At 47.5% G+C, this 21525-nt stretch overlaps 2 protein-coding genes across 5 annotated transcripts in view; one reads left to right on the top strand and one right to left on the bottom strand.

The window, feature by feature from the left end:
- Positions 1-6723: 6723 nt before the first annotated feature.
- Positions 6724-16869, bottom strand: r3hcc1l (R3H domain and coiled-coil containing 1-like). 3 transcript variants are annotated; one of them, XM_065001251.1, is made up of 7 exons: positions 16767-16869; positions 15823-16350; positions 14827-15020; positions 14306-14376; positions 13868-13963; positions 12732-12872; positions 6724-7268 (listed from the first exon to the last, which is right to left on the bottom strand). In XM_065001251.1, exons 2-7 carry the CDS (start codon positions 16339-16341, stop codon positions 7213-7215), a joined length of 1077 nt encoding a protein of 358 aa, XP_064857323.1. In that variant the 5' UTR covers positions 16342-16350; positions 16767-16869; the 3' UTR covers positions 6724-7212. The 3 variants fall into 3 exon arrangements, with proteins under 3 accessions (XP_064857323.1, XP_064857325.1, XP_064857324.1); XM_065001253.1 differs by having other exon boundaries at positions 6724-7263; XM_065001252.1 differs by having other exon boundaries at positions 15823-16354; positions 16767-16853.
- Positions 16870-16945: 76 nt separating this feature from the next.
- The window catches only part of crtac1a (cartilage acidic protein 1a), a 33038-nt gene continuing 28458 nt past the window's right edge, over positions 16946-21525 (top strand). The window contains exons 1-2 of one of the 2 annotated variants that reach the window (XM_065001241.1): positions 16946-17125; positions 17767-18023. In XM_065001241.1, the coding sequence (XP_064857313.1) occupies positions 17812-18023 (212 nt within the window). In that variant the 5' untranslated portion in view covers positions 16946-17125; positions 17767-17811. The remainder of the gene's footprint in view (positions 17126-17766; positions 18024-21525) is intronic. The other variant, XM_065001242.1, reaches the window with a different exon arrangement.

Raw genomic sequence — 21525 nt, 5'->3', positions numbered from 1 at the left:
ATTGACAGAGTCGAAAGCCTTGGCCAGATCAATGAATACGGCTGCACAGTAATGTTTCTTATCGATAGCGGTTAAGATATCGTTTAGGACCTTGAGCGTGGCTGAGGTGAACCCATGACCAGCTCTGAAACCAGATTGCATAGCAGAGAAGGTATGGTGAGATTCGAAATGGTCGGTAATCTGTTTGTTGACTTGGCTTTCGAAGACCTTAGAAAGGCATGGTAGGATAGATATAGGTCTGTAGCAGTTTGGGTCAAGAGTGTCCCCCCCCTTTGAAGAGGGGGATGACCGCAGCTGCTTTCCAATCTTTTGGAATCTCAGACGACACGAAAGAGAGGTTGAACAGGCTAGTAATAGGGGTGGCAACAATTTCGGCAGATAATTTTAGAAAGAAAGGGTCCAGATTGTCTAGCCCGGCTGATTTGTAGGGGTCCAGATTTTTCAGCTCTTTCAGAACATCAGCTGAATGGATTTGGGAGAAGGAGAAATGGGGAAGGCTTGGGCGAGTTGCTGTTGGGGGTGCAGTGCTGTTGACCGGGGTAGGAGTAGCCAGGTGGAAAGCATGGCCAGCCGTAGAAAAATGCTTATTGAAATTCTCAATTATGGTGGATTTATCAGTGGTAACAGTGTTTCCTATCTTCAGTGCAGTGGGCAGCTGGGAGGAGATGTTCTTATTCTCCATGGACTTTACAGTGTCCCAGAACTTTTTTGAGTTAGTGTTGCAGGAAGCAAATTTCTGCTTGAAAAAGCTAGCCTTGGCTTTTCTAACTGCCTGTGTATAACGGTTTCTAGCTTCCCTGAACAGCTGCATATCACGGGGGCTGTTCGATGCTAATGCAGAACGCCATAGGATGTTTTTGTGTTGGTTAAGGGTAGTCAGGTCTGGGGAGAACCAAGGGCTATATCTGTTCCTGGTTCTAAATTTCTTGAATGGGGCATGTTTATTTAAGATGGTTAGGAAGGCATTTAAAAATAATATCCAGGCATCCTCTACTGACGGGATGAGATCAATATCCTACCAGGATACCCCGGCCAGGTCGATTAGAAAGGCCTGCTTGCTGAAGTGTTTCAGGGAGTGTTTTACAGTGATGAGTGGAGGTCGTTTGACCGCTGACCCATTACGGATGCAGGCAATGAGGCAGTGATCGCTGAGATCTTGGTTGAAGACAGCAGAGGTGTATTTAGAGGGGAAGTTGGTTAGGATGATATCTATGAGGGTGCCCGTGTTTAAGGCTTTGGGGGGGTACCTGGTAGGTTCATTGATAATTTGTGTGAGATTGAGGGCATCAAGTTTAGATTGTAGGATGGCTGGGGTGTTAAGCATGTTCCAGTTTAGGTCGCCTAGCAGCACGAGCTCTGAAGATAGATGGGGGGCAATCAGTTCACATATGGTGTCCAGAGCACAGCTGGGGGCAGAGGGTGGTCTATAGCAGGCAGCAACGGTGAGAGACTTGTTTTTAGAGAGGTGGATTTTTAAAAGTAGAAGTTCAACATTTTTGGGTACAGACCTGGATAGTAGGACATAACTCTGCAGGCTATCTTTGCAGTAGATTGCAACACCGCCCCCTTTGGCAGTTCTATCTTGTCTGAAAATGTTGCAGTTTGGAATTAAAATTTCTGAATTTTTGGTGGTCTTCCTAAACCAGGATTCAGACACAGCTAGAACATCCGGGTTGGCAGAGTGTGCTAAAGCAGTGAATAGAACAAACTTAGGGAGGAGGCTTCTAATGTTAACATGCATGAAACCAAGGCTATTACGGTTACAGAAGTCATCAAAAGAGAGCGCCTGGGGAATAGGAGTGGAGCTAGGCACTGCAGGGCCTGGATTCACCTCTACATCGCCAGAGGAACATAGGAGGAGAAGAATAAGGGTGCGGCTAAAAGCAATAAGAATTGGTCGTCTAGAACGTCTGGAACAGAGAGTAAAAGGAGGTTTCTGGGGGCGATAAAATAGCATCAAGGTATAATGTACAGACAAAGGTGTGGTAGGATGTGAATACAGTGAAGGTAAACCTAGGTATTGAGTGATGAAGAGAGAGATATTGTCTCTAGAAACATCATTGAAACCAGGAGATGTCATTGCATGTGTGGGTGGTGGAACTAATAAATTGGATAAGGTATAGTGAGCAGGACTAGAGGCTCTACAGTGAAATAAGCCAATTAACACTAACCAGAACAGCAATGGACAAGACATATTGACATTAAGGAGAGGCATCCTTAGTCGAGTGATCAAAAGGGTCCAGTGAGTGGAGAGGTTGGTTTGGGGGTCACGGCGATTTAGACAGCTAGCCAGGACATCGGTAGCAAGCTAGCATAGGATGGAGGTCTGTTGTTAGCCACCTCTTGCGTCCGTCAGTAGATTAGTGAGGTTCCGTGTTGTAGAGGGGATTCATCCAAATCACACACAAAATAAACATTAGATATAGTTATAGAGGCCCAAGAAGAAACATAATAATAATAAAAATAAATAAATTGTCCGATTGTCTATTCTGAGAGCAGCCGGTAAGACAGCTTACGGTTAGCAGGCCGCAGATGGGCGTTCAGGTAACGTCGCGACGGAGGAGCCAGCCGGATCTCCTTCGGGTAGATAACGTCGGCAGTCCAGTTGTGAAGGCCTGGTGGGGCTCCGCGTAGGCAGTAAAACGGGTCCGGATAGGTGACTGCAGCCCAGGAGTGATTGATGGAACTCAGGAGTGGTTGACGGAGCTCGCTAGCTCCGGAATAATTGATGTTTGCTCCGGAATCGATGAAAGCCGATAGTCACACGGATAGCAGCTAGCTAGCTGTGAGATCCGGGTATGAATGTCCAGAGAGCAGTTGAAATCCAGGGACATGGAGAGAAAAATTGGTCCGGTATGTTCCGTTCCGAGCCGCGCCGTACAAAACTGGCGATAGATTTTCAAGCTAAAGGATAGCTGATGACCACAAACCGTGGTTAGCTGAATACTAACGATTTGCCAGTAAAGAAGCTAACTAGCTTCTGAACTAGCTTCTGATTAGCTTCTGGCTAGCTTCTTGGAGTTTCTGGCTAGCTTCTTGGAGTTTCTGGCTAAATAAATATATATATATATATTTATATACAGGACACGACAAGACGAGGACAAAAGACGTCTGAACTGCTATGCCATCTCGGTATCACTGTCAGGGGTCGGGACGGGCCGGGATTTAATCCCATCGCGCTTTTCGTCCATGCACCTTTTAAAGGCAATGTTCAACCAATGACAGGAGTTGGACAAAATATGCACAAACAGACAGGCAGCAAGGAGCAAGAGAGAAGCAGCAAGGAGAGAGACAGCAAGGAGAGAGAGAGAGAAGCAGCAAGGAGAGAGAGAGAAGCAGCAAGGAGAGAGACAGCAAGGAGAGAGAGAGAGAAGCAGCAAGGAGAGAGAGAGAGAAGCAGCAAGGAGAGAGACAGCAAGGAGAGAGACAGCAAGGAGAGAGAGAGAGGCAGCAAGGAGAGAGACGGCAAGGAGAGAGAGAAGCAGCAAGGAGAGAGAGAGAGGCAGCAAGGAGAGAGAGAGAGGCAGCAAGGAGAGAGACAGCAAGGAGAGAGAGGCAGCAAGGAGCAAGAGAGAAGCAGCAAGGAGCAAGAGAGAAGCAGCAAGGAGAGAGAGGCAGCAAGGAGCAAGAGAGAAGCAGCAAGGAGAGAGAGAGCAAGGAGCAAGAGAGAAGCAGCAAGGAGAGAGAGAGCAAGGAGCAAGAAAGAAGCAGCAAGGAGAGAGACAGCAAGGAGCGAGAGAGAAGCAGCAAGGAGAGAGACAGCAAGGAGAGAGACAGCAAGGAGCGAGAGAGAGGCAGCAAGGAGCGAGAGAGAGGCAGCAAGGAGCGAGAGAGAGGCAGCAAGGAGCGAGAGAGAGGCAGCAAGGAGAGAGAGAGGCAGCAAGGAGAGAGAGAGAGGCAGCAAGGAGAGAGAGAGAGGCAGCAAGGAGAGAGAGAGAGGCAGCAAGGAGAGAGAGAGAGGCAGCAAGGAGAGAGAGAGAGGCAGCAAGGAGAGAGAGAGAGGCAGCAAGGAGAGAGAGAGGCAGCAAGGAGAGAGAGAGAGGCAGCAAGGAGAGAGAGAGAGACAGCAAGGAGAGAGACAGCAAGGAGCAAGAGAGAAGCAGCAAGGGGAGAGAGGCAGCAAGGAGCGAGAGAGGAGCAGCAAGGAGAGAGAGAAGCAGCAAGGAGAGAGAGAGGCAGCAAGGAGAGAGAGAGGCAGCAAGGAGAGAGAGAGGCAGCAAGGAGAGAGAGAGAAGCAGCAAGGAGAGAGAGAGAAGCAGCAAGGGGAGAGAGAGGCAGCAAGGGGAGAGAGAGAAGCAGCAAGGAGCGAGACAGCAAGGAGAGAGAGAGAAGCAGCAAGGGGAGAGAGAGAGGCAGCAAGGAGAGAGGCAGCAAGGAGCGAGAGAGAGGCAGGACAAAGAGAGAGAGAGAGAGGCAGGACAAAGAGAGAGAGAGAGAGGCAGGACAAAGAGAGAGAGAGAGAGGCAGGACAAAGAGAGAGAGAGAGAGGCAGGACAAAGAGAGAGAGAGAGAGGCAGGACAAAGAGAGAGAGAGAGAGAGGCAGGACAAAGAGAGAGAGAGAGGCAGGACAAAGAGAGAGAGAGAGAGGCAGGACAAAGAGAGAGAGAGGCAGGACAAAGAGAGAGAGAGGCAGGACAAAGAGAGAGAGAGGCGGGACAAAGAGAGAGGCGGGACAAAGAGAAGCAGACAAAGAGTTTAAAAATGATTTATTAAACGACCAATAAGAGAAAAACAGTGACAAACCCTGTTCACTGAACAATACAATAGGAAAAGAAAATACATTGTTTTTACAAAAACATTTTTACAAACGTTAGGGAGCAACTGATACTTCATCATAATGTTATTTGGTGTGTCGGTCCTCGCTCATCATTATTAAGCCGTTAAGATTGCTGGGCCTCAATGTCTCATTCGTCTCAGGGTAGAATCAGAATGATCTAGGATCAGTTTTGCCTTTTAGAACACAATGAATAAGATTGTGTGGACAGGTTGGGACCTGATCCTGGATCAGCTCTCATACTCAGACGCTTGACACACTATCCCTAAACTAAAAACAGTGTGCTTTAGCATGAGCAGAAACTGGGGGAGGATGATTCAAGATACACTTCCTGACTGAGATTATTTTTAATAAGATTAATACATGTAACATAAATGAGGTCATAATTAGCTCCTCCCCATCAGCTGGTAATAAAACAATATAAAAAGTAAATAAAAACAGAATATGAGGGTCGGGGTCAGTTTAATTTGAATTCCTGTCAATTCAGGAAGTACAGCGGAATTCCAATTCTCCTCAATGCTTTTCAATGAGGATAATGTGGATTTGGAACGCGCTTCAGTTTCTGAACTGACTGTAATCTAAATGGACCTGACCCCAACCCTGGAGGGGACACCACCTGACTGTTTAACTGTCACACTGTTCTGTCTAGCATGACCCCAACCCTGGAGGGGACACCACCTGACAGTTTAACTGCCACACTGTTCTGTCTAGCATGACCCCAACCCTGGAGGGGACACCACCTTACTGTTTAACTGCCACACTGTTCTGTCTAGCATCCTCTGGTGGTTGTTGATAACATCACATCTTACACAGGGCCAACAGTGTGCTGTATGTGTGCAGGGTTTTGTTCCAGCCCACCACTAACAAAACAACAAATAAAACTATTCTTCATGAATTAGGTGAATCAGCACAGCAGGTGTTTTAGTGCTGGGTGGGTGCAAAACCCTGCAGCGCAGCCCTGTACTATACGCTCATCCATAATAACCCTGGCTACCCTGCATGGGAGCCTCCCATATGACCCCTAACCTCCATATGACCCCTAACCTCCATATGACCCCTAACCTCCATATGACCCCTAACCTCCATATGACCCCTAACCTCCATATGACCCTGTTATCAATGTTAGTAGTGATGATTCATCTAAAGCTGACCAGGTTTCAAGATAAAAACTTCTGCCAACAAACTCTGGGCTTTGGCTGAGTTCAGTTCTGTTCAGTCCAGTGTGGCTTCAGTACAGCTGCCCTGTGTAGGTGGGAGGGGGACAGAGGTGTGTCTAGTCCCTACGGTGGATGGAGGGCAGAGGGGACAGAGGTGTGTCTAGTCCCTACGGTGGAGGGAGGATGGGATGGAGGGCAGAGGGGACAGAGGTGTGTCTAGTCCCTACGGTGAAGGGAGGATGGGATGGAGGGCAGAGGGGACAGAGGTGTGTCTAGTCCCTACGGTGGAGGGAGGATGGGATGGAGGGCAGAGGGGACAGAGGTGTGTCTAGTCCCTACGGTGGAGGGAGGATGGAGGGAGGATGGGATGGAGGTGTGTCTAGTCTCTACGGTGGAGGGAGGATGGGATGGAGGTGTGTCTAGTCCCTACGGTGGAGGGAGGATGGGACGGAGGTGTGTCTAGTCCCTACGGTGGAGGGAGGATGGGATGGAGGTGTGTCTAGTCCCTACGGTGGAGGGAGGATGGGATGGAGGTGTGTCTAGTCCCTACGGTGGAGGGAGGATGGAACCCTAGTCCCTACAGTGGAGGGAGGATGGGATGGAGGTGTGTCTAGTCCCTACGGTGGAGGGAGGATGGGATGGAGGTGTGTCTAGTCCCTACGGTGGAGGGAGGTGTGTCTAGTCCCTACGGTGGAGGGAGGATGGGACGGAGGTGTGTCTAGTCCCTACGGTGGAGGGAGGATGGGATGGAGGTGTGTCTAGTCCCTACGGTGGAGGGAGGATGGGATGGAGGTGTGTCTAGTCCCTACGGTGGAGGGAGGATGGGATGGAGGTGTGTCTAGTCCCTACAGTGGAGGGAGGATGGGATGGAGGTGTGTCTAGTCCCTACAGTGGAGGGAGGATGGGATGGAGGTGTGTCTAGTCCCTACGGTGGAGGGAGGATGGAACGGAGGTGTGTCTAGTCCCTACAGTGGAGGGAGGATGGGATGGAGGTGTGTCTAGTCCCTACGGTGGAGGGAGGATGGGATGGAGGTGTGTCTAGTCCCTACGGTGGAGGGAGGATGGGATGGAGGTGTGTCTAGTCCCTACGGTGGAGGGAGGATGGGACGGAGGTGTGTCTAGTCCCTACGGTGGAGGGAGGATGGAACAGAGGTGTGTCTAGTCCCTACGGTGGAGGGAGGATGGGATGGAGGTGTGTCTAGTCCCTACGGTGGAGGGAGGATGGGATGGAGGTGTGTCTAGTCCCTACGGTGGAGGATGGAGGAAGTGGTTCCTCTCTGTCAGGCTTTCCCTTCCCAGGCGTCGTCTCTCTGTTTAGCTGCCAGACGCTTCTGCTCTGAAAGACAGACAGGTTGATAGGAAAGTAAATCAATACTACTACTAGTTGTCAATACTATCCTAAAGACAAAGACTAGTTCCACTTTAAAGGAGCAACATGTAATATATTAGCCTTCATTTCTTCACGGTTTTGTGAAAGACACTTAGAGACGTCCTGAAAGGCTCAGGACTGCCTCTTACCGTATCACTATCCAGAACACATCTGTTGAAAGGACATGAAGAAACATATTGCTAATGTTTTTGCTGTTGTTGTCAACCTCTTGAACAAGAACTCATCTTAACACAGGAAGTTGTACCAAACAGTCAGACTGGCTCGTCGCGGTAAACAAAAGGATCTAAATTCACAAGCGTTCAAACAAGTATGTTTCTCTCTCATGGAGTTCTATTCCTTTGCTAGTTTTTTATATTACCTTTATTTAACGAGTCAGTTAAGAACAAATTCTTATTTTCAATGACGGCCTTGGAACAGTGGGTTAACTGGTCTAGGAACAGTGGGTTAACTGGTCTAGGAACAGTGGGTTAACTGGTCTAGGAACAGTGGGTTAACTGGTCTAGGAACAGTGGGTTAACTGGTCTAGGAACAGTGGGTTAACTGGTCTAGGAACAGTGGGTTAACTGGTCTAGGAACAGTGGGTTAACTGGTCTAGGAACAGTGGGTTAACTGGTCTAGGAACAGTGGGTTAACTGGTCTAGGAACAGTGGGTTAACTGGTCTAGGAACAGTGGGTTAACTGGTCTAGGAACAGTGGGTTAACTGGTCTAGGAACAGTGGGTTAACTGGTCTAGGAACAGTGGGTTAACTGGTCTAGGAACAGAGGGTTAACTGGTCTAGGAACAGTGGGTTAACTGGTCTAGGAACAGTGGGTTAACTGGTCTAGGAACAGTGGGTTAACTGGTCTAGGAACAGTGGGTTAACTGGTCTAGGAACAGTGGGTTAACTGGTCTAGGAACAGTGGGTTAACTGGTCTAGGAACAGTGGGTTAACTGGTCTAGGAACAGTGGGTTAACTGCCTTGTTCAGGGGCAGAACGAGAGATTTTTACCTTGTCAGCTCGGGGATTAGATCTTGCAACCTTTCGGTTAACGAGTCCAACGCTCTAACCACTAGGCTACCCCGCCTCTAACCACTAGGCTACCCCGCCTCTAACCACTAGGCTACCCCGCCTCTAACCACTAGGCTACCCCGCCTCTAACCACTAGGCTACCCCGCCTCTAACCACTAGGCTACCCCGCCTCTAACCACTAGGGTACCCCGCCTCTAACCACTAGGGTACCCCGCCTCTAACCACTAGGGTACCCCGCCTCTAACCACTAGGGTACCCCGCCTCTAACCACTAGGGTACCCCGCCTCTAACCACTAGGGTACCCCGCCTCTAACCACTAGGGTACCCCGCCTCTAACCACTAGGGTACCCCGCCTCTAACCACTAGGGTACCTGCCTCTAACCACTAGGGTACCTGCCTCTAACCACTAGGGTACCTGCCTCTAACCACTAGGGTACCTGCCTCTAACCACTAGGGTACCTGCCTCTAACCACTAGGGTACCTGCCTCTAACCACTAGGGTACCTGCCTCTAACCACTAGGGTACCTGCCTCTAACCACTAGGCTACCTGTCTCTAACCACTAGGCTACCTGTCTCTAACCACTAGGTTACCTGCAGCCTGGTACTGGTTTGTCATTGACATTTGGCGCCAGTTACAGGATGAAATGTTCCATGACCTTTAAGTCAGCAGAGAGAACAGCTCCACAATAACTCATGTTAACACAGGTGTGTAAGTAGTGACGTGTCTGTGTCACTGATAGACACACACAGTACATGTTAATGTCTTTAAATGTCCATTTTAACGTCTTTTTTTTGGTCTGTAAAGTATTTTTCATGTGTCGGACCCCAGTAAGACCAGTTGTCTCCATTGGTGTCGGCAAACGGGGATCCTAATGAATCTAATGCCCACACTGATGTACACATAGAATATAGAACTTATATGATTAAGTCTACTGTATGAATCACAGAAGAGTATATATGATTAAGTCTACTGTATGAATCATGTGTATATGATTAAGTCTACTGTATGAATCATGTGTATATGATTAAGTCTACTGTATGAATCATGTGTATATGATTAAGTCTACTGTATGAATCATGTGTATATGATTAAGTCTACTGTATGAATCATGTGTATATGATTAAGTCTACTGTATGAATCATGTGTATATGATTAAGTCTACTGTATGAATCATGTGTATATGATTAAGTCTACTGTATGAATCATGTGTATATGATTAAGTCTACTGTATGAATCATGTGTATATGATTAAGTCTACTGTATGAATCACAGAAGAGTGTATATGACAACAGGATGTTACTGTATAAAAGCACATCCCACCTTATAATAATATCTTTTGGGGGTTGAAAATACGTATTTTTTGGTTGAAAATATGTATTTTCTGGTTGAAAAGACGTCTTTTCAATGTCTTGTGCTCACTGGGCACCAGGGGGAGGGAGCGCTAGTTGTCTAGAACAATCTAAACAGAGCTTCACACTGAGACACATAATGTCTATGATCACATAACATCTTGTAAGTTCCCCTGAGAACAGTAGAGCACAACAGTTATCCAGCCAGAAAACAAAGGCAGTTCCATAAGCAGTCATCTCCCTCCCTCCCCTCCATCCCTCCCCTCCCCTCCCTCCCAGGTGAAACCTGTACTCCTTTACTGATGTCACTTGTTAAATCCACTTCAATCAGTGTAGATGAAGGGGAGGAGACGGGTTAAAGAAGGATTTTTAAGCCTTGAGACATGGATTGTGTGTGTGTGTCATTCAGAGGGTGGATGGGTAGGACAAAATATTTAAGTGCCTTTGGTAGTAGGTGCCAACTGCACCAGAGTGGACTGGCCCTTCTAGCTGTATGTATCCACTTATAAATCCCCTGGGAGGGGAAATAACACCAGAGTGGACTGGCCCTTCTAGCTGTATGTATCCACTTATAAATCCCCTGGGAGGAGAAATAAACAACAGGGAAATTATAGAGTAGAGGTTCTGCCCGGCAACACAGGGCGTGAGGAGAACAACTCAAGGAAACTCTTAGCCAGAGAGACGGGAGAGTGTGTGTGTCAGCTGTCTAACCAGAAACCAAACCTCTCAGGACTCCGTCTCTCACACACACACACCACACACACACACACACACACACGTCTCCTCTCTCTCTCAGTGAAAGAAGTGGTCAACACCAGAAAACATCTAGTTGTCCGTTCTTCCTGACAATCTGTTCTATATTTGTATCTCGTCAGGACACTACTTCCCCCCCCAATAGCTGGTCTTTGGAAGCAAGGCTACACTTACAACATGACTGGAAGCCATTTCCAGGACGTGCAGTGTGTGTGTGTGTTTATAGAACACTAGATGAGCGCATTGTCCTCAGTCTCTCTGAGGCTGAGACTCTTCTTCGGGTTCATGGTCCTGGAAAGACATCAGTGACAGAACACCACCCCCTAGTGGTAGCAACACTCTACGACAGCTTACTTCAACTGGCATACTAATGATGTAGATGAACCCTGGATTGCTGACGCTACGTATTGGCTAATTACTTGCTTTGGAGCCACTGGTTGGCCATGTTGGCACTCCCCAGAGAGATCAGTCCTCCATAGGAATGAATGGAATTCTACAGTATTTTAATTAAATGTTTCAAGGACAACATGACATGTATTTAAATATTTTGCTGTTGTAGTGGGGACAGTAAGATATTATTCTATTTTTTTATGTTCCTGTTTGAATAATCTAATTTAAAGTTTGCATTAAGGTGTCTGTAATATAATCTGCTTGTCAAAAACGAATGTTGACATTAATAAATGCATTTACATAGCTTCCAATATATATACAGTATATCACAAAAGTGACATTTTTGTTGTTTTTTTGTTGTTGAATTTTACCCCTTTTTCTCCCCAATTTCGTGGTGTCCAATTGTTAGTAGCTACTATGTTGTCTCATCGCTACAACTCCCGTACGGGCTCGGGAGAGACGAAGGTTGAAAGTCATGCGTCCTCCGATACACAACCCAACCAAGCCGCACTGCTTCTTAACACAGCGCGCATCCAACCCGGAAGCCAGCCGCACCAATGTGTCGGAGGAAACACCGTGCACCTGGCATCCTTGGTTAGCGCGCACTGCGCCCGGCCCACCACAGGAGTCGCTGGTGAGACAAGGATATCCCTACCGGCCAAACCCTCCCTAACCCGGACGACGCTAGGCCAATTGTGCATCGCCCCACGGACCTCCCGGTCGCGGCCGGTTACGACAGAGCCTGGGCCGAACCCAGAGTCTCTGATGGCACAGCTGGCGCTGCAGTACAGCGCCCTTAACCACTGCGTCATCCGGGAGGCCGACACATTTTTGTAAATATTTGAGTATATCTTTTCATGAGACAACACTGAAGAAATGACACTCTGCTACAATGTAAAGTAGTGAGCTTGTTTAACAGTGTACATTTGCTGTCCCCTCAATATAACTCAACACACAGCCATTAATGACTAAACCGTCTTTACTGCCTTTAAAAGGCCATCTTTATGTAGGGCAACAATTCTTTTTTTCAGATCCTCAGAGAGTTCTTTGCCATGAGGTGCCATGTTGAACTTCCAGTGACCAGTCAGTATGAGGGAGTGTGAGAGCGATGACACCAAATTTAACACACCTGCTCCCCATTCACACCTGAGACCTTGTAACACTAACGAGTCACATGACACCGGGGAGGGAAAATTGGGCCCAATTTGGACATTTTCACTTAGGGGTGCCAGCGGTTTAGACATTAATGGCTGTGTGTTGAGTTATTTTGAGGGGACAGCAAATGTACACTGTTATACAAGCTGTACACTCACTACTTTACATTGTAGCAAAGTGTCATTTCTTCAGTGTTGTCACATGAAAAGATATACTCAAATATTTACAAAAAATGAGAGGGGTGTACTCACTTTTGTGATATACTGTATATATTTACAATGCACGAGTACCAAGACGGCTTTGCGGTGGCTTCAAAACAGCGCCCCCTGTCAGTCACCCAGGGTTATCCCCATCATTGGTCGTACCCCATCAAAACCCCGTATTCTAAAAGAGTTTAAATACATAGATCTACACCCCATAATGGTGTGAAAAAAAAGGTTTAGACATTTTTGCAAATTTAACAAATTGATGATTTTTTTTGTTTTTATATATACACATTTTAGAATCAGGCTGAAACGTAACAAAATGTTGAAAAAGTCAAGGGATCTGAATACTTTCTGAATGCACCGTATAGCTTCAAAATATGGTTAAAACGATCAGTCTGATGTCATGGATGGTCAGTCCTTGCATACATAGCGGTCTGTGAATTGGAGAGGGGTTACATCCCTCAGCCGTTTACCAAAACAAGTGGCGGGGTCACCTCTGTTGTTATTATTACTTGAATTACAGATTGCCCCTTGAAATCACGTACCTCTGGCATCTTGCAGTTTCTTTCTCTCTGCTTCACGGTGCTCTTTGCTCTGGGGACTCTTGACGCCCAGCGCCCCCATCACCAGCCTGCGGGCCAACACTGCACTGGTCTGGGGACGCTCCTTAGTAGGGAGCAGGTAGTCTGGAGGAGAGGAGGGACAGTGTTGATGGAATGAAAGAGGAAGGGAGGGGGGCAAAGAAAGTAAAATAACGTTTTTTTAAAAAGCAAGGAAGAAGGACAAAGAATACACAACAAGTGACAAGAAAGGGAGAAGCAGGGAAGAATAAATGAAGAGAATAAAATGAGGTGAAGGAGAGAGAATACAAGAGATATGAGAGGGAGAATACAAGAGATATGAGAGCGAGAGAATACAGGAGATATGAGAGGGAGAGAATACAGGAGATATGATAGAGAGAGAATACAGGAGATATGAGAGGGAGAGAATACAGGAGATATGAGAGGGAGAGAATACAGGAGATATGAGAGGGAAGAATACAGGAGATATGAGAGAGAGAGAATACAGGAGATATGAGAGGAGAGAGAATACAGGAGATATGAGAGGAGAGAATACAGGAGATATGAGAGAGAGAGAATACAGGAGATATGAGAGGGAGAGAATACAGGAGATATGAGAGGAGAGAATACAGGAGATATGAGAGGGAGAGAATACAGGAGATATGAGAGGGAGAGAATACAGGAGATATGAGAGGGAGAGAATACAGGAGATATGAGAGGGAGAATACAGGAGATATGAGAGGGAGAATACAGGAGATATGAGAGGGAGAGAATACAGGAGAGAATATGAGATATGAGAGGGAGAATACAGGAGATATGAGAGGGAGAATACAGGAGATATGAGAGGAGAGAATACAGGAGATATGAGAGAGAGAGAATACAGGAGATATGAGAGCGAGAGAATACAGGAGATATGAGAGCGAGAGAATACAGGAGATATGAGAGCGAGAGAATACAGGAGATATGAGAGAGAGAGAATACAGGAGATATGAGAGAGAGAGAATACAGGAGATATGACCAACAGACAGACCAGGTCAAAGATGAAGGAGTTCCAGAAATACTCAGTCAGATAATAGAGGATAAAGGATGGACAGATGAATGAAAGAGAGGACAGTCAGTACCTGAGCAGCTGCGAGCCTTGGCCCTGGTGGTGACGGAGGCTTTAGCCAGAGACCTGACCTTCAACAGCGGGTGTTTGGTCCTCAGAGCCTCCCGAGCTGACACACACACAGACACAATAACCCACGTGCACAGACAGAGAGTTCAGTTGCTAAATGTTTACCTCAGATGTTGACTTGAGTGTTGACTGAGAAGACAGCTAAGTCAGCTCTACTATTAAAACATGTTGACCACTACTTCATTTGATCATCCAACACATCTTCAGTAAAGTCTGACAGAAGAGAGACACGCAGTGTTTTCGATAAGGTGTTCAGCTGTATCCGTCACCTGTGGTCAGGTGTAGCTCACCTGTGACGAGGTGTGTGAATAACTGATTGTGTCAGACAGAGCTGCCAGAGTCTATGGCTTTTCCTTTCCTTTATAAAAGCTGTGTGACTCACCTGCTATGGGGCTGTTGAAGAGAGCCAGGGCGTGTGTATCGTCCACAAACTGGATGTCAAAGCCTCTCTGCCTACACACACACACACACACACACACACACACACACACACCTTCAGCATCTCATCACCACATCACCGCCACATACTGTAGGCGGAGCTTCGCCACATACTGTAGGCGGAGCTTCGCCACATACTGTAGGCGGAGCTTCGCCACATACTGTAGGCGGAGCTTCGCCACATACTGTAGGCGGAGCTTCGCCACATACTGTAGGCGGAGCTTCGCCACATACTGTAGGCGGAGCTTCACCACATACTGTAGGCGGAGCTTCACCACATACTGTAGGCGGAGCTTCACCACATACTGTAGGCGGAGCTTCACCACATACTGTAGGCGGAGCTTCACCACATACTGTAGGCGGAGCTTCGGCTGCCCCTCGACGGATCATCGCTGTGTATTGATAGGGACTAGGGTGTGACTGAACCTCAGGACTCGTAAAAAGACAGTAAAGGCTGGTACGTACTGGTAGGCCTGGAAGGATTTGACCAGGTCTTCAGTCTTAAACTCTGTGGGGAAGTCGTAGATTTCTATGATGTTAGACAGCTCATCCTCCGTGAGCTCAGTGTCATCATCCCCCTCTCTGTCCTGATCCAAGCTGTAGTAGTCAAACCTGGCCTCCTGCACCGGCCGCTTCTTCCTGCCCTGCTTTATGGCCAGCTGAGAGAGAGGGGGGCAGAGAGGTGAGAGAGAGAGAGAGAGAGAGAGAGAGAGAGAGAGGGGAGAGAGGTGAGAGTGTGAGGGGGGCAGAGAGGTGAGAGAGAGAGAGAGAGAGTGTGAGGGGGGCAGAGAGGTGAGAGAGAGCGTGAGAGTGTGAGGGGGGCAGAGAGGTGAGAGAGAGAGAGAGGGTGAGCGAGAGAGAGAGGGTGAGCGAGAGAGAGAGGGTGAGCGAGAGAGAGAGGGTGAGCGAGAGAGAGAGGGTGAGCGAGAGAGAGAGGGTGAGCGAGAGAGAGGGTGAGCGAGAGAGAGGGTGAGAGAGTCATTTTGCTTACTAGTCTCCTAACGATTTCCAACTATAGACAGAACAGTAGATGTGTAAATAACAGCATTGCAGCAATAGTACCACTAATAAGTAGCAAACATGTAGCAGACAAACACTGAGTGTTACAGCAGTAATCTGGGGGACAGGGACAGAGACTCACCTCCTGACAGACAGGGACAGACACAGGTAGACAGACTCACCTCCTGACAGACAGGGAGAGACACAGGTAGACAGACTCACCTCCTGACAGACAGGGAGAGACACAGGTAGACAGACTCACCTCCTGACAGACAGGGAGAGACACAGGTAGACAGACTCACCTTCTGACAGACAGGGACAGACACAGGTAGACAGACTCACCTCCTGACCGACAGGGACAGACACAGGTAGACAGACTCACCTCCTGACAGACAGGGACAGACACAGGTAGACAGACTCACCTCCTGACAGACAGGGACAGACACAGGTAGACAGACTCACCTCCTCTAGCACATGGGGTTCCAAACACTCTCCTTCGTCATCAAAGAGAGCGTCCCAGCTCTCCTCCTCCTCCTCTTCCTGAGGGCCTGCCTCTATCCCCTCCCGGGGTCCCCCTTCTCTCTCAGACGGAGAACTCTTGCTCCCCGTCTCCAGTCGCGAACCCACATCTCCATCTCCTCCCTGGTTGGCTGTAGCAGCCTGTCCGTCATTCTGTGGCCCTGCGTCGCCTCCTCCTTCTTCTACCGTCTCCTCCAGTTTGGCCTCACCGTTTAGGACTCCATTCCCCTCTCCTCCAGTCTTCCCTCCTTTGTCCTTCTTGTTCTTGGCATTCTTTCGGGCCTTGTCCGTGTAGCGAGGCCTGGGCTTTGGTTTGCCGTCTCCCTGGATTTGAGCCTTATCTTTGGGGCCGTCCTGCTTCTTCTTGGGCTGGTAGAGGGGCTTGTCTGGCTTCTTGGAGCAGGATGCGGAGGGCTGGGGTTGGGCGCAGTCCTCTTGAGGTTGTTCCTCCTCCATCACCATACAACTGTCCTACATGGAAGAGAAAGGAGTAGGAACAAATCATTAAAGATGCATAGGTTAATTGAGTAGCTAGGCCCCTCTCTCCAATTCTCTTTAGTTAAGTCGCATAAGCCCCCTCATGAGTTTAATAGCTAGCACGCATGCGCCATGGTACTTAGTACCATTTAAACTGCATGTACAAATCTTACACAACTATACTGTACTAAATTAAAAACAAGTCCAAACTGGTTAACTACATTCTCTGCTAATTCGTTGTCAGTAACGGGGTGTTTGAGTGATAAATTAGACTTGGCTGCGTTATGCAGCAGCATCCAGTGTAACTAGCAATAACCCGAATACACCTAAACACATAACGCACTGTAGAGCAAGACATTCTATACAATTATTTCCTTACAATCATAAACATATAAGCATTAGCAAAATACCTTAATCTGTAGCTTATCACTTGGCTAGATATCAACCGAACAGCAAACCGCCGGATGTTTAGAATTAGAAGGGGAAAAAAACATACTGTCGCATTTATATTACGTAATACTAAAATCGCTGCTGGTAGTTGTAGTTCTGTTGAAAAAAAGACAAGTCATTGGTCGAACCGCCGAATATTAAAATTATTCGTTCCACCCTTATTGGATAACCACTTACACAAGTGCTTGCATAATGCACCAACATTGAAATTGTATAAGGCAATTTACACAACGCATTAGAATACAGTAACGTTTTCTCATCCTAGCGCTTCCACAGTCGAAGGATAGAACACCGGAGTCCTGCTGAAAACTGATATAAGGTAAGATTTATGTGCAGTGTTTGAATGAAATGATCTCTTCTTCTCCCAAACGAATAAACAGCAGAACACAGTAGGTGCATGTTCTGAAATAAGTGTTCATCTCAGTATTACAGTTGTGATTACAGTATTGCATAACTAACGACATAATAATAGTATAGAATAAAACCTGTTGCAGGTGCACGCAGAACTCTTGACGTAATCTAATGCACGAGGTCTTCACTGGGTGTATGGTTTTTCTCTTGATAGTTTTTCTCATTGCATATTTATGGTACGTCTTCACTTTTGTACACTGGTACGCACAATTTTCTATAGGTAATTGTCATATTAGGCTCTTTTGGACAGGGGTAAATAGGAATTTCGCCGTTTGAGGGTATTGCTGTTGAGTCGATGATGTAATGATGTAAATTATGCACTGTAGACAATGTTTTTGTTATTGTTCAGTGTGCTGCCTGCTGTACCTGCTCTCACCAACCTATATTCTTTAGTAGCCTATACTATGCTATGCATGCCCTATGATTCTAATGTTGATATCAAATGATGGTGTTTAAAACCGTGTATTAACATAGTGGTCTAAGGTTACATATAAACACCCTGTAACTTTTTGAATATTTAACTAAAAACCCGTTTGGTGTCTGTTGCAGAATTGGGGAATTTGGATCAATTCCATTTCTATTCAGATTGTTGTGATGATGCTGCGTTGGTGGGCGGGTCTTCCCCTGCTCCTCCCCCTCCTGGTGCTGTGTGGGTGTGGTTTGGCCCAGAGTTCCGAGCCCATGTTTCGGTCAGTGACTGAGACAGTCCTACCTCCTGACAACCAGCACAACCCCACCCAGCTGAACTATGGGATGGCCGTTACTGATGTGGATGGAGACGGAGACCTGGAGGTGGTGGTGGCGGGGTGAGAGTGTGGGTGGGGGGTTAGATAAAGAAAGAGAGAGCTGGAGAGGGCATTCAAACGCCATCATTGAGTAACAGTGTACTGGACCATAGGACTTTACAGGCTATGCATCAATTACCCAATATTCTCAACTTACACCCATTCTTGGGTTCAACGGCCCTAACCTGGTTCTGAAGTTGGGGCTCTGGTCAAAGTAGTGCACTATCCAGGGAATAGGGCTCTGGTCAAAGTAGTGCACTATCCAGGAAATAGGGCTCTAGTCAAAGTAGTGCACTATCCAGGGAATAGGGTTCTGGTCAAAGTAGTGCACTATCCAGGGAATAGGGCTCTGGTCAAAGTAGTGCACTATCCAGGGAATAGGGCTCTGGTCAAAGTAGTGCACTATCCAGGGAATAGGGCTCTGGTCAAAGTAGTGCACTATCCAGGGAATAGGGCTCTGGTCAAAGTAGTGCACTATCCAGGGAATAGGGCTCTGGTCAAATAGTAAAGTGCACTATCCAGGGAATAGGGCTCTGGTCAAAGTAGTGCACTATCCAGGGAATAGGGCTCTGGTCAAAGTAGTGCACTATCCAGGGAATAGGGCTCTGGTCAAAGTAGTGCACTATCCAGGGAATAGGGCTCTGGTCAAAGTAGTGCACTATCCAGGGAATAGGGCTCTGGTCAAAGTAGTGGGAATAGGGCTCTGGTCAAAGTAGTGCACTATCCAGGGAATAGGGCTCTGGTCAAAGTAGGGAATAGGGCAAAGTATCCAGGGAATAGGGCTCTGGTCAAAGTAGTGCAAAGTAGTGCACTATCCAGGGAATAGGGCTCTGGTCAAAGTAGTGCACTATCCAGGGAATAGGGCTCTGGTCAAAGTAGTGCACTATCCAGGGAATAGGGCTCTGGTCAAAGTAGTGCACTATCCAGGGAATAGGGCTCTGGTCAAAGTAGTGCACTATCCAGGGAATAGGGCTCTGGTCAAAGTAGTGCACTATCCAGGAATAGGGCTCTGGTCAAAGTAGTGCACTATCCAGGGAATAGGGCTCTGGTCAAAGTAGTATCCAGGAATAGGGCTCTGGTCAATAGGGGAATAGGGCTCTGGTCAAAGTAGTGCACTATCCAGGGAATAGGGCTCTGGTCAAAGTAGTGCACTATCCAGGGAATAGGGCTCTGGTCAAAGTAGTGCACTATCCAGGGAATAGGGCTCTGGTCAAAGTAGTGCACTATCCAGGGAATAGGGCTCTGGTCAAAGTAGTGCACTATCAGGGAATAGGGCTATCCAGGGAATAGGGCTCTGGTCAAAGTAGTGCACTATCCAGGGAATAGGGTTCTGGTCAAAGTAGTGCACTATCCAGGGAATAGGGCTCTGGTCAAAGTAGTGCACTATCCAGGGAATAGGGCTCTGGTCAAAGTAGTGCACTATCCAGGGAATAGGGCTCTGGTCAAATAGGGCTCTGGTCAAAGTAGTGCACTATCCAGGGAATAGGGCTCTGGTCAAAGTAGTGCACTATCCAGGGAATAGGGCTCTGGTCAAAGTGCACTATCCAGGGAATAGGGCTCTGGTCAAAGTAGTGCTATCCAGGGAATAGGGCACTATCCATTTGGTCAAAGTAGTGCACTACAGGGAATAGGGCTCACCTAATGTTCAAAGTCCTACCAGGGAATAGGGCACCTAGGGCTCTGGTCAAAGTAGTGTTCCAGGGAATCTCTAAAGTAGTGCACCCAGGAATCTCTGGTCAATGTTGCACTCCAGGAATAGGGCTCTGGTCAAAGTAGTGCACCTACTAATGTTCTCTACTCTGGTCAAAGTAGTGCACTATCTCTCTGGTCAAAGTAGTTCTATCCAGGGAATAGGGCTCTGGTCACACTCCAGGGAATAGGGCTCTGGTCAAAGTCACTATCACTCTCCACTAAGGGAATAGGGCTCTCTCTGGTCAAAGTAGTGCACACCAGGGAATAGGGCTCTGGTCAATAGTTCTCTCTGGTCAAAGTACACCTCCAGGGAATGTTCAAAGTCTACCAGGGAATAGGGCTCTGGTCAAAGTAGTGCCTCCAGGAATAATGGTTCTCTCCACAAAGTAGTACACTATCCAGGGAATAGGGCTCTGGTCAAAGTCCATCCAGGGAATGCACCTACTAATCCAGGGAATTCTGGTCAAAGTAGTGCACTATCCAGGGAATAGGGCTCTGGTCAAAGTAGTTCTCTACTATCCAGGGAATAGGGCCTGGTCAAAGTAGTGCACTATCCAGGGAATAGGGCTTCTGGTCAAAGTACTAATGTTCTCTATCCAGGGAATAGGGCTCTGGTTCTCTAGGGCTACACCCAGGGAATCTCTGGTCAAAGTTCTATCCAGGGAATAGGGCTAAAGTAGTGCACACCTCCTAATAGTTCTCCAGGAATAGGGCTACACTATCCAGGGAATAGGGCTCTGGTCAAAGTTCTATCCAGGGAATAGGGCTCTGGTCAAAGTAGTGCACTATCCAGGGAATAGGGCTCTGGTCAAAGTACTATCCAGGAATAGGGCTTGGTCAAAGTAGTGCTCCAGGGAATAGGGCTGCACCTCACTAAGGGAATAGGGCTTCAAAGTAGTGCACTACCAGGGAATAATGTTCCAGGGAATCTCTGGTCAAAGTAGTGCTACAGGGAATAGGGCTCTCAAAGTAGTGCTAATAGTGGTCAAAGTCCCAGGGAATAGGGCTCTGCACCTCTCTGGTCAATGTTCTCTCTGGTCAAAGTAGTGCACCTCCTGGTCAATGTTCTCCAGGGAATAGGGCTCTGGTCAAAGTAGTGCACTATCCAGGGAATGTTCTGGTCAAAGTAGTGCACTATCAGGGAATAGGGCTCTCAAAGTAGTGCTAATGTTCAAAGTCTATCCAGGAATAGGGCTCTGGTCAAAGTAGTGCACTATCCAGGGAATAGGGCCTAAAGTGTTCCAGGGAATAGGGCTCTGGTCAAAGTAGTGCACTATCACCTCAAAGTAGTGCTAAGGGAATAGGGCTCTGGTCAAAGTCCTACTGGGCTCTGGTCAAAGTAGTGCTCCAGGGAATAATGTTCTCCTAGTCTGGTCAAGTAGTGCACTATCCAGGGAATAGGGTTCTGGTCAAAGTAGTAGTGCACCATCCAGGGAATAGGGCTCTGGTCACCTCCAGGGAATAGGGCTCTGGTCAAAGTAAAGTAGTGCACTATCCAGGGAATCCTAATGTTCTCCAGGGAATAGGGCTGGTCAAAGTAGTGCCTCCAGGGAATGTTCTCAAAGTACTACTATCCAGGAATAGGGCTCTGGTCAAAGTAGTACTATCACCTCCAAAGTAGTGCACTATCAGGGAATAGGGCTCTGGTCAAAGTAGTGCACTATCCAGGGAATAGGGCTAATGTTCTCTGGTCACTAATGTTCTCTGGTCAAAGTAGTGCACTCCAGGGAATGGGCTCTCAAAGTAGTGCACTATCAGGGAATCAGGGCTCTGTTCTCCACTGCACCTCCTAATGTTCTCAAAGTACTGCACTCCAATGTTCTCTACTGCA

Source organism: Oncorhynchus nerka, linkage group LG15 (assembly GCF_034236695.1).
Source record: "Oncorhynchus nerka isolate Pitt River linkage group LG15, Oner_Uvic_2.0, whole genome shotgun sequence".
Classification (NCBI taxonomy): Eukaryota; Metazoa; Chordata; class Actinopteri; order Salmoniformes; family Salmonidae; genus Oncorhynchus; species Oncorhynchus nerka.
Note: the sequence above shows the minus strand (reverse complement) of the source record. Positions and strands in the feature narration are given on the sequence as shown.

Coding starts and splice junctions, on each gene's coding strand:
- r3hcc1l (XM_065001251.1), bottom strand. CDS start 16,341: ATGGTGATGGAGGAGGAACAACCTCAAGAGGACTGCGCCCAACCCCAG. Junction 15,021..15,822: donor AACCCCATGTGCTAGAGGAG/GTGAGTCTGTCT, acceptor CCTCTCTCTCAG/CTGGCCATAAAGCAGGGCAG. Junction 14,377..14,826: donor AAATCCTTCCAGGCCTACCA/GTACGTACCAGC, acceptor GTGTGTGTGTAG/GCAGAGAGGCTTTGACATCC.